Source organism: Peromyscus leucopus, chromosome 14, assembly GCF_004664715.2.
Source record: "Peromyscus leucopus breed LL Stock chromosome 14, UCI_PerLeu_2.1, whole genome shotgun sequence".
In the NCBI taxonomy this organism is placed as follows: domain Eukaryota; kingdom Metazoa; phylum Chordata; class Mammalia; order Rodentia; family Cricetidae; genus Peromyscus; species Peromyscus leucopus.
The window spans coordinates 10085038-10097828 of NC_051075.1; the positions used below are offsets into that span (position 1 = coordinate 10085038).

At 41.5% G+C, this 12791-nt stretch overlaps 1 protein-coding gene across 4 annotated transcripts in view; it reads left to right on the forward strand.

Annotated features, from left to right (window-relative positions):
- Positions 1–12791, forward strand: part of Dock4 (dedicator of cytokinesis 4) — a 409351-nt gene that overhangs the window by 348856 nt on the left and 47704 nt on the right. For 3 of the 4 annotated variants that reach the window (XM_028872268.2, XM_028872271.2, XM_028872270.2), the window contains exons 33-36: positions 3020–3046; positions 3191–3286; positions 4066–4126; positions 9286–9379. In XM_028872268.2, the coding sequence (XP_028728101.1) occupies positions 3020–3046; positions 3191–3286; positions 4066–4126; positions 9286–9379 (278 nt within the window). The remainder of the gene's footprint in view (positions 1–3019; positions 3047–3190; positions 3287–4065; positions 4127–9285; positions 9380–12791) is intronic. The other variant, XM_028872269.2, reaches the window with a different exon arrangement.

Consider the following 12791-nt stretch of genomic DNA (forward strand, 5'->3'; position numbering starts at 1 on the left):
ATTTATCAAGAATTCTGATTAAAAACTCGAACAACATAATAAATTGCCTTTGAAAAATGCTTTCATTTCAGTTACTAGTCTTTGGTTAAAACAAAGAGCTAAAATACGAAAGCACTCAGTGGAATGAACCCCTTGAGACTTGTGATTAATTATTTATGATGAATTTATAACATTAATAAATGCATGCTCTCTTTCTTTAATGCCTCTTATCTACTTTAGTAAGAGCCTGATAGCTTGCAATTTGGATTGCTTTTATATAAATATGACTTTGAGCCAGAAGATGCACCTTGACATTAGAATCAAAGTAATAATTAAGATATTAAGCCTCTATAATTAGGGGTATTTTAAGGGACCTGATTCATTCAGTGGAAATTTTTATTCTTTTGTTGCTTTTTAACATATTACTAGAATATATAAATAAATAATAACAAAAATAAAAATTGTTAAAGGCTATAAATATTTTTCTTTAATGCTTTTATAGTCAACATATTAGGAATAAAGTAAATTTAAAGTGACAATTAAATAGCATTACTACCTGGTCCCAGAAAAGAAAGTGGAAATGTAAGTGCATTTCAAGAAATAATAAAATCCTTTTATATTTTGCACTAACAATCACAATGAGTTAGTGTAATCACAGTGATTACACACTATGAATTATGAAGGCATGCTGTTATGGAACAGATTCTCATTTGCTCTGAAATTATCTCTAAAACTTTAACAAAATTTAGTTGAGAAGATAAAATCATGGAAGACGCTCACTGCTTCTATCCAATCCAACAGAACTCCAAATTATTCCAAAGACCTTAACCAATGATTGCGTGTTCCATCACTGCTTGGATTTGGGAGACTAGTTCTTTAACACCATGCCTCAAGTATCCAAATCTACTGTTTGCGTTGTTCAAGAAGAGTGTGTATGTCAGAACAATCTTCTCAGCCTATCCTCATATGATATAGAAAGACAGATTGAAAATCAAGCCACTCTCCGACCCCATTTCCTTCACAGTGAACAAAGTCACCGAGCTTTTCTGTGGTCTGACCTGCTTGCTCTCCATTTGATGGAAGAGTCCCATTGCAAAACCCAGAAGAGCTTTGAGATAAACTGCCCCTTACTTAAGAGACAAGGTCTCTTAGCCGGGCGGTGGTGGCGCACGCCTTTAATCCCAGCACTCGGGAGGCAGAGGCAGGCGGATCTCTGTGAGTTCAAGGCCAGCCTGGACTACCAAGTGAGTCCCAGGAAAGGCGCAAAGCTACACAAGAGAAACCCTGTCTCGAAAAACCAAAAAAAAAAAAAAAGAGAGAGAGAGAGACAAGGTCTCGCAATACTCCCAGCACAAGAGCATGACTGCAGATCAGGAGGCCAGCACAAGAACACAGGTCCAGACCAGGAGAAAAAAAGCCCAGTTTCACCCAATTATCTGGAAAGACTTTTTTATGCTGACAGCCTCCTCAGGTTGTATCAGGTGAGCTGGAAGGTGGAAGGATTCTCAAAAGAAGCAGTAAGCCTGGCCAAGGATGCAGATGAACCAGGTTCTAGACTTGGTCCGGACATTTGGTCCTGAGTCACTGAAGGGAGCAGGGTGTGCAGAGCAGAGTCTCTTCTGCAGGAGGGTGTAGCTCCGATTTCCGGCTACACCAGGAAGCTGCAAACGAATGAAAGTCAGAAATGAAGCCTCTGTGTATTTTTAGAATTATTGCTTCACTTGAGTTACTTGTTTTTTAGCCTCTGAGTATGTGAGGTGTGGGCTGTCACTTGGAGAAATGTCTGGAGCATCCTGCAAGATTTGGCAGGATGTGAGAACGTGGTTCAATACCAGTTTGCCGCGTCTACTCTAAACAGGTGCTGCTGAGAGGTTGTAAGTGAAAACACATTTAAACAAACTAAGAGGCCTCTCCTAGGGGATCAGTCAGGGCAAACCCCACACTTTCCATGTGTAGTCTCTCTCTGAACAACCCACTGTTAATCTAGATAACATTTAAAAATCAGTCAGGAAAACATACCATGTAACAGACAACAACAGACATGGAGAAAAGACCGAACGTGGGTACCTGGTTGACAATAGCAAGAAACAGACGTGGGGTGGGAAGAAAATTGGAAGAGAATAGAGCCACAGACAAAATAAACCTTTACCAAAGTGGTTCCCCCTTTCCTGTTTTTGTTTCAACTAAGTGCGATATAATATACTTAGATTGTACATATAAGAAATGTTCACACACACACACACACACAGAGACACTGTTCCTTTTTTTTTTTAATCAAAATGCAAGAGAAAAAAGATTTTGGACAGGAATGATGATCATTGAAATAGGAGGGGTAAGGAAATGTGCAGATACCCCCACGTTTATGTTCTTTTAGCTTTGGGAGAAGTTCAGTCAGGAAGTCTTTACCAAGTATAGCATTAATTTGAAGAGAAGAGCGCAAGCAAATCAGGACTTCATTATGACGACTGTCATTGTTTGTGTTGACATAGTGCCTCTGCTCCAAGGTGTTTAGGATTAGGAGAGATGTAGGAGGGGAGAGGTGGCTCGGGCGCTCGCTTGTCATCAGTCTGCTGCAACCACCGCTTAGAAAACCCTCTGATTAATGACAAAGTGAATGAAACCGCTGAGTGAGTGCACAGATAGTACACTATGTATCGAGTGGGCAAATGTTAAGGGAAGGGGGGAAACGCAGAGCGTCACACCGTCTGTGCAAGGCTTTTCCTCTAGCGGTTCCGTTGCAGCACAATTGCCTGGGTGAAGATGCATTCCACTGAGAGGTAGGAAAGCATTTTTATGGGACTAAAGCAAGCTCTCTGCTTGGAAGTAAACTTGGAGGGACTCTGTGTTTGCTTCCGCGCTGTTAGTCAGTGTGGCAAGGCACCAGTCTCCGTCAGCATAACCGAGAAGCCAGGGGGAATTGTGTCTCTGAGCTGTGAGGTGTCGGTGTGTGTTTGAAAGCATGATTATGTGCATGTGTTCCTATCTTATGACTTGGATAATCTGAAAAATCGATTTGCTTTGTCAATGCTTCCTGGATTAGAATTCCACTATTTGGTCCCTACCCTAGGTAAGATATTGTTTGCAAATTGTGCTACTTGTGAGATGTTGCTGTGGTTGCTAAGGCATTTAAGGTACTGATGAAAGTAAAATGGTTGTCATGGTGACTGATAAAAATAAATGTTGAAAATGCCCTGGCTTCTTTCTTTTCCAGTCTACTAAAGAAAATTGAGCGGGAAACATGGAGGGAAAGTGGCGTTTCATTAATTGCCACTGTCACTCGGCTGATGGAGAGGTTGTTAGATTACAGGTAAGCTGCCGCTTATGATTGCAGATAGGCTCCATTCTGGTTAAAAGCTCAAACAGCTGAACTCTAATTAGCATTCCACTTGAGTTAATCATTCAAAGACTTGCTAATCAGCCCTTGGACTTCAAACCAGCTTGTTCAGGGTTTGGAATCTGGCTTTGGTGTTTGTTTCCTTGTTTGTTTAGTTCTGTTTTTGATAATTCTTTCAAAGTCTTGTTGAGTTGAAAGAGTTCTCAGAGTCCTTGACCGTCCTCAAAAATAGAAAGAAAGAAAAGGAAAGAAAAATCTTTGGGTAATTAGATTCACCCACTCAAAAATTGTCAGTGGTCCAAACACTTTAGGGTAAAGATGTAGACTTCGTGTTTAGAGTGAAGACAGGAATAGGGGACTGTGTGCTCTTTAAAGAGGGGCTGATCACATTGTTTCCTTTCCCGAATATAATTTATTTTTATTTTCATTAATCTTGTCTTTAGAGCAGGCTGTCCCAATTCTATGCATGGTGGTTCTCTCTTATTTTAAGAACACTCTCCTTCTCATAGACTCTGGTCAGACTGACCGGCTGCTTTTATACCTCAGATAGACGTAAAAGTCCTTGACATGCAGGTGACGTCCTCAGCAGACACTGCAGCCCAGGGGTCAGTCTCTGCTCCCAGTCCCTTCCCCTGAATCCACACAGTCTCATCTCTGACAGCACCTCCCCTACCTCCACACCAGACCCCAAAGACACTATGCTCTCCCCATGAAAGGACATTCCGAGTGTGACTCTTGCTTTCTGTTTTTAGGGACTGCATGAAAATGGGAGAAGTGGATGGCAAAAAGATCGGCTGCACAGTCAGCCTTCTGGTTAGTAACCTGGACTGTTTCTCCTTCCCTCCTAACCTTTGCTGTTCTTCACAGAAGTACTCATTTTTGTTTGATCTTGAATATGTGCCCCTTTCCAGGATGTTTCTTACCAAAATGTACAAATGTTTTTAAAAGGAAGATAGTGAGCTTGAGGTTGGCTGAAGCCCAGAAAAGCAATCCACAGCTTGGACCATTGCAGAATGTTCCTGCCGTGTGCTGGGCCGGTGGCCGTGGACAGACCTCGGTGGCATCCCAGAGGGGCTGAGGATGCTGTCCTCCCTGCTGAATTGCTTATCCAACTCAGTCTAGTTACTTCCCTAGGAAAAGCACAGTATCCAAATGGAGGTCTCTTTATTTCTCTGTTGACCACTTGACTTCCTCTCTGCTTTCTCATGCTCACAGAGCTCCTCTATATTTTAACAGCCATTACTGAACTCTTCTCTAACTAATGAAAGTTTTCTGTTTAATATACTGAAGTTTCACTCACTAACCTCTTTGTAGATTGAGTTCATGATCGCACTATTGCCAAGAGTTACATTACAACCAGATGACCATATAATTTATCACGCAGGAAAAATACTTCTTTAGAGTAAAATTAAGTTATATATATGAACAACATATATAGATATAGATATAGATATATAGATATATATGAACAACATATATAGATATAGATATATGAAATATATATATGTGTGTATATATATATATGAACAACAGTCTAAACCACAAACTCTGGACCAACCAAAATGTATAAAAAGTGTCACCTACCTCATTATTAAATAGAATGGTATCTCACCATTGGACAATGGTGAACAATCATACATTGGACATTAATTTTGGTATTTCACTATATGTTAAACTAATGCTTTTGATAATTTTCCTTCATCTTATTTGGAATTGAATAAGAATGACTTCTTCTACTGTGAGTGCCAGGTTTTTTCCCTTGTCTTTCTGAGAACACGTGAAACTTCATTGTCTGTTCTAAACACTTGTGCTGTCATTGGCATTCCTGCCCTGACACCCTGAAACCTTTGCAGATGTACTTTGCCTGCACCTTTAAACTGTGTTTTCCCTCCATTCAGTCCACTGGGCTCTCTTATTTTGTTTTGTCCTCCATTCAGCCCACTGGGTTCTTTTATTGTGTTTTTCCCTCCATTCAGTCCACTGGGTTCTTTAATTGTATTTTTCCCTCCATTCAGCCCACTGGTTCTTTTATTGTGTTTTTCCTCCATTCAGCCCACTGGGCTCTCTTATTTTGTTTTGTCCTCCATTCAGCCCATTGGGTTCTTTTATTGTGTTTTTCCTCCATTCAGTCCACTGGGCTCTTTTATTGTATTTTTCCCTCCATTCAGCCCATTGGGTTCTTTTATTGTGTTTTTCCCTCCATTCAGCCCATTGGGTTCTCTTATTGTGTTTTTCCCTCCATTCAGCCCACTGGGTTCTTTCGGTGTGTTTTACTCATTCCTCTCAGTTGTCTTTCACATATCTGAACTTTCACTTGACCAACTTTTTGTTGCCCTAGTTTTTTGCTACACTGCTCTTCTGAGCTCATGACATCATCTTTCTTTACCACACCCACCTCTTCCTTCTCATTTTTAATTAATTTTTACATCCTTATTTCAATTGCCAGCCCCTAAAAATAGCGAGACCTAAGCGTGTTCCGAGGGTGTGTCATATTCACACTGGCGTATTATATAATTTTCCTCCTTAGAACCATCAGCCCACCCACTGTGCTGGCCAGTGACCTCTCCGCTCGCAGTCCATTCTCAGCTTGACACAGTCCTTCCCTCCCATTTCTCACTGCTTTCCATCTATCTTCCATTACAGTCAGGGACCTAAGCCTTTTTCATGACCTTGCTTGTGTTCTGTGAGCTTCAGTTTGAGTCCTCAGCCCAGGCTCTCCCCCCAGCTCCAGGCACAAAGGCTCATAAATAACGTCAAAGCAGAATGTTTACCTGTTTCCTAAGGACCTTCTGCCATCCCTCCTTTCCGGGTGCCTTCTCTTTGGTGGTGAACACATGAATGCAGCCGTTAGGTTCGTCTCCTCAACTTGTCCAACAGAAGAAACCCTTTCCTTTATAAAAGAATTGGTGCTTTGCCCTGTGTTCCTTCCTGACTCCTCATAGAAATAAGACAGACACTTCATAAATCAGTGGCCATGTAGTGATCGCTTGACACCGATGCTGAGAGCTTTGGCGTGACAAAGAACAGAGAACTCACACATTTTGAAAGCTGTTCCAGTTTTGAACCACCACAAGAATACTTACTAAATACTCAAATCTATCACTTTGAAGCTAATCTCTTTAGCTTCTACTCCATATGGAAAGTTTTTGATGTTTGCTAGCAGCAATATGGTTCTCCTCAGTACCCCTTCCTGTGAGGTCAGCAGCAGATCCTGTTCAGGATCCCTGACTGAGGGAATGGGATCTGAGCTTAACTCCAGTGTGCAGTTGGTGACAGTGCAGAATATTTGTCATGACTAACAGGAGGAATCGTAATTATTATTTTGTTCTCTGCATTACAGTTCTTAGCAGACATATGTGAGAGATTGTCATCTGCTGACTGGGGAGCTTTGGTTTTTCTCTTAAGGAGGAATATTCATTTACAGAGTGATCACTTATTTTTGTTCTCAAAGAATGCAGCTCCTTACCAGAAAGCTATTAGAGCAAATCATCCTTTAATAATGTAGAACCTGCTGTGGGGCTGTTAGATGTGTTTATGGTACAATTCTTGCTAATTAAGATGATTTTGGTGATAATGAGAGAGGTTTGAGTAGCATTGTTTACTTGGCTTTTTAAAGAATGCCAGGATCCACAGGAAAGGCAAGGCAAGGAGAGCAGATGGTGTGGGTTGGAAGTAACAATGCATTCAACCCAACCTCGGTGTCCTCATAGTGCAAAGAGTCTTGGGCTCAAGGATGGACACCAGTCAGACAATGGACAAACTGTGCCCGCAAGACTTCATCCTTCCGTCCCCGATGGGCTCAGCAGCTATCGAAACCTAGAGAATTCCTGGCATTTTCTGCTTCAGAAACCTGGCACTCTTTCAAGTAAATAGCTTTCCTTCCCAGCACCAGCCAGTGTCTTTCTTATACTGAGTAGCATCAGGCCGATAAGTAGTACTTGAGCTTGTGTGTTTGAAGCAAGGATTTTATAATGTACCTGCAGCTCGTACAGCCAGGTAAGTAAAAACTGGATTTTTTTTTTTTTTTTTTTTTTTTTTTTTTTTTTTTTTTTTGGTTTTTCGAGACAGGGTTTCTCTGTGTAGCTTTGCGCCTTTCCTGGAGCTCACTTGGTAGCCCAGGCTGGCCTCGAACTCACAGAGATCCGCCTGGCTCTGCCTCCCGAGTGCTGGGATTAAAGGCGTGCGCCACCAACGCCCGGCTAAAACTGGATTTTTGATAAAACTTGGTAAAATATTTTAGAGAAGTTTAATGAAATTCAGATTTGTAAAACAAAATTAGTTATTTAATTTAATGTTTTCAATAAGCACATTCCATAATAATAAGCAGAAGTAAAATTCTTGATACCTTTATTTTTTTTCTTTTTATTAAGAGATTTCTATTCATTTTACATATCAACCACGGATTCCCCTATCCTCCCACCCCGCAGCCTTCCTCCCCAAGCCATCCCCCATTCCCACCTCCTTCAAGACAATGCCAATGGGGAGTCAGCAGAGCCTGGTACATTCAACTGAGGCAGGTCCAAGCCCCTCCTCCCTACACCAGGGCTGAGCAAAGTGTCTCAGCATAGGCTCTAGGTTCCAAAAAGCCGGCTCATGCACCAAGGACAGGTCCAGGTCTCACTGCCGGGGGGCCTCCCAGACAGTTCAAGCTCATCAACTGTCTCATTTATCCAGAGGGCCTAGACTAATACCATGGGGGCTCCTCAGCTATTGGCTCACAATTCATGTTTCCACTAGTTTGGCTATTTGTCCCTGTACTTTTTCCCATCACGGTCTCCATATCTCTTGCTCATCCGATCCCTCTCCTCTCTCGTTGATTGGACTCCTGGTGCTCTGCCTGAGGCCTGGCTGTGGATCTCTGCATCTGCTTCCATCAGTCACTGGATGAAGGTTCTAGCTTGATACCTTTATGTTTGAAACGTAAACTAGAAACATTAAAACTTAATACAACTGCTAGGCACACTTTAATCCTAGCATGGGGAGGCAGAGGCAGGTGGATCTCTGGGAGTTCGAGGCCGGCCTGGTCTATTTAATGAGTTCCAGGACAGCCAGAGCTACATAGTAAGACCCTGTCTCAAAAAATAAATAAATAAATAAATAAATAAAAATAAAGAAAATTAAAAAAAAAAAAAGGAAATCAACACAACTTAGAATCGTACCTTAACAATGAAAAGCAACTTCATCTGTTCTTTTAACATAATTTTCCAGGGAAGAAAAAAATTTATTTTGTTTATTTTTTTGAGACAGGGTCTCTCTATGTAGCCCTGGCTGTCCAGGAACTCATTATGTAGACCAGACTGACCTCAAACTCAGAGACCCCTCTCTCTCTGCTTTCTGCTGGGATTAAAGGCATGTGCCAACATGCCTGGCAAGCAAAGCTCCTTTACCTTGTGTACACATCCTTACTTTATGTCCTAAAGACTTCTTTCTTTAAAAAGCAAAGTATATGTGAGATTGAAAATATCCCTGCTGCCAATCAGCATTGAATATACAGGTAATTTACTACATCTTTTTAATATTTTAGTTGAATAGGCTGACTGCCCAATTGACAGCTAAATTGAGAACAAATAATGGAAAGTAACAAGAGAACAAGAGACCACTGGGTACAATGGTCATTCTGGCTCTTGGAGTCTAAGGCAGGAGGATCATGTTGTGAGTTCCAGGCCAGTATTAAAACCCTGTCTTAAAAGAAAAAGAAATGGAGAAGAAAGTGAAAGAAGAAATTCAAATCATTGATTATAACCCAAAAATTACCATCTTAGCCAATAATTGCCAGATAATGTTGAATACGGGGTCAGATCAAAAATCAGTTGCTGTAATTTAGTCTCCTCGTTTTATTATTAAAATGATACTTATGAGGGAAAAAAATCCACATCAGTTCTCCTGACCTTGAAGACACAGAACTTTAACAAAATAAAACATTTGTCGGCCTCAATGCTGAGGAAACACCAGGCCTGTGCTCTTTTTCACAGAACTTCTATAAGACTGAACTGAACAAGGAGGAGATGTACATCCGCTACATCCATAAACTCTACGACCTGCACCTCAAGGCACAGAACTTCACAGGTAATTCCGCTTGGAGCTCAGACAGGGAATGGGGGTGGGGCGGGCGGGGGGTGTGAGCTAGCTACTGATGCATTCAACATGATAACTCCTCTGCTTTTCATAATTAGAGATGAAGACTCGGGCACTTCTCTTTTAAAATCAAAATGCATTTTAATTATATGTATGTTTTTCAGTACTGTATTTTTGACTCTGTCTTTGCATGATCTTTCAGAGGTTGCCCTCGGGATTATGAAGTAGATACCTAACTCTTTACAGTATACTTGTACTTAGTGCTTTTCTGTCTTAATTTAAACATGGAATCTTTGTAACCATGAGGATCCCTGTATCTGCCCTACTCTGTGCTCCTCTTTTATGTATGTTGTATCTGTCTTCACTGAAAATTCCATCAAATACTGATGATCTTTGCTTTTCCTGGGCATACTGATTTTTAAACAATTTTTAGAAGGTATACAATGTTTACTAAGATACTGGCTACTTGAATGACTCTCCATTCTTAAGTTCTCAGTTTCCTTACCATTTTTATTTATCCCAAAGAATTTCAGTGCCTTTAAGAGACTGAATATTTTTATTGCTTCTTGTTACTAGTCACCTTTCTGTTATCAAGACCTAATATCTACACTAATCAATGTAGAAAGAAGAAAGGTTTGTTGGGGTTGGAGTTTTGGAAGCTTTGGTGCATTGTTAGTTGGCTCTGTTGCTTCTGGACTTGTATCGAAGTAGGTTGGGGAGATAGCAGAAAGAATGTATGGCAAAGCATAGCCACTCGTGGTATGGTTATGACTCAGAGGAAAAGAAGCCCCATGATTCTCTTCATGCATGACCCTGATAACCTAAACCTTTCCACCAAGCCCCACATCTCACCGTTCCCAGCCATCTCTCCATAACAGTGATGTAAGGAAGGACCAAGCTTCCTCTTTTAAGTTTTTTTTTTATGTGTATTTGTGTGCATGAGTGAAGGCCATACATGGACAGGAACCCTATGAAGCAAGAAAAGGTGACTCCCTCCCTTGAAGCTGGAATTAAAAGTGGCTGAGAGCAGCTGACATGAGTGCTGGGAATGGACTCAGGTTCTCTGGAAGAGCAGCAAAAACTCCTAACTCTTGAGCTATCGCTCAAACCCAGGACCAAGCTTTAGCAGATGAGGCTTTGATGGACATTTCTGGATCCAACCATAGCATACCCTCAACCCTGAAGGACATGTTTGCTGGAATCAGAATTCTGAGTAAATAGTTCTTTTCTTTTTATACTTCAAAAGTGTTGTCGTTGTCTCCTGGCCACCCTGCTCTTGGTGAGACGTGTGTAGTTATTTTAATGACCTACTGTAGAGTGGTTTCTGGTTGCTTTTGAGAATTTGTATTTGGCCTTCGGTGGTTTGATTATGACATGCATGGCATGGTTTTCTCTAATATGTTTAGGTTTGCTAGCTCTTCCAATCTGTAAATGTTTTCCCTTTACCAAATTTGAAAAAGGGTTAGGCATTATTTTCTCACAATATATTTTACATACCAGTCCTTTCTTTTGGGACTGCAGTGGAATGAGTATTTGGCCTCTGGTGGTTGTCCCACAAGTCCTATGACTCTGTCATTCCCTGCCCCCCCAACTTTACTTTTGCCTGTGGTTTAGGCCGGATGTTAACTTTGCTTTATGTCAAGGCCCCCAACCCCCTTCTATCATCTCTATCCATCTCCTGAGCCTTTCCAATGAAATGTTTATTTTGTTATATGTGTCCACTCTAAAATTTCCAGTTTGTTGTGTTCTTCCCATAGCTTCAGTTTCTATACAAAGACTCCATCTTCTCAGTTGTTCAAGAGTGTTCGCATTTACTATGTGGGGCATGGTTTCAAAAGCTGCTTCATAGTCTAAGATTCCAAACTGTGAGTCATCTTGGGGTTGGCATCTGCTAATTGCTTTTTCCCTCGGATAGTTATTTAGTTCTCGGGTTTCTTGAATGCCAAGTAATTTTAGATTACATCCTGGACCTTCTGAACATTATGTTACAAGACTCAGCATTCTGTCAAAATCGGTATTTTTAATTTTGGCAATCAGTCCAGTTAGGTTGAAACCTCGGGTCCTGCACCACTTTCTGGGGGTTATGATGCTAATGTCTGATTTTTTTAAGGCCTCGGCACTGCTACGCCAGCTCTGTGCATGCACACCACCCAGCACAGGCCTCGGCTCCTTGGCTGTGATCTGTACCAGTCATGGTCTGCTCTACACATATGCACGTGGAGATCAGCTCCAAACCGCACATACAAAATGGAGAGATCTTTCTTGAGCTCCTTTTTTTCTTTGGTTCCCCACTCTTCCCATGGCCCAGGCACTCCCAATTCCTAGGATTCTGGCTGTGGAGCTGAGGTTGGAAGAGGAAGAGGAAGACAGAGAGTGTAAGAGCTCTGTGTCACGGGTAGCCCTTTCCCAGCCCTGTAAGAGAAAAGCTCTTCTCGGAGCTGTAGAAAGTCTAAGATAGGAGACATAAAAGGCAGAAATTAAAAGTAGACAACTGAACACATTATGATCATCGTCAAGTGTGGCTTTTCCTAGTTGGTTCACTTGCTCTTAATTACTTTTCAAAATCCTCCAAGAATTGCCTTATATCCTATTGAGTGTTTTATTGTGCTTACTGCAAGAGTGGAAGGTGCTTACTTCACTTAACCAGAATCCTGCCCACGGGGTTGGGGATGACAAATGGAGGTCTTTGCCCCTCTTTTCTTCCGGGGAATTACTGAACTGTGGCCCTTCCTCAGTTTCTAAGTAAAGAAATCCTTAGGTAACAGTTCTAGAATTTTAATGTGCCGCTAGTGCCTCTAGCTGGTCCGACTGTCTCTGTAGTGTTTCTGTTTATAGTCTAGAAACCTAGATACCATCCAGGGCACTTTCTGGTTTCCCTCAAGATGAGTCCTGAGGTCTGTGGATTCTTTCTCCTCGAAGCAGTCCGATCCTGTCCTGGGCTTCTCTTCCTTCAAGTTCCCTCACCAACGCCATACCTACCATCCTTTACCCATGGGCTGGACTGAGTAACCTTTCCATCTCTTTCCCCATTCTCTTTGTCTTATTTTCAGATGTGTGTGTGTGCGTGTGCGTGTGCGTGTGTGTGTGTGTGTGTGTGTATGTGTGCACACGCATGTGCACGCCATATATGTTTGAGTGTTCAAGGAGGCCAGAAGAGGGTATTGGATTTTCTGGAGTTGGAGTTACAGGAAACTGTGAGCTACCTTATGTCTGTGCTAGAACTCGAAGTCAGGTCCTTTGGAAGAGCAGAAAGCACTCTGAACCACCAAGCTATCCATCTTTTCAGCCCCATGTTCTCTATTTTAAAGTACTTATCACATTGTTTTTATTATTAGTTGTATTTCACATTATGTACGTGTGTATATATGTGATTGTATACATGTGTGTATATTACAGATACAGA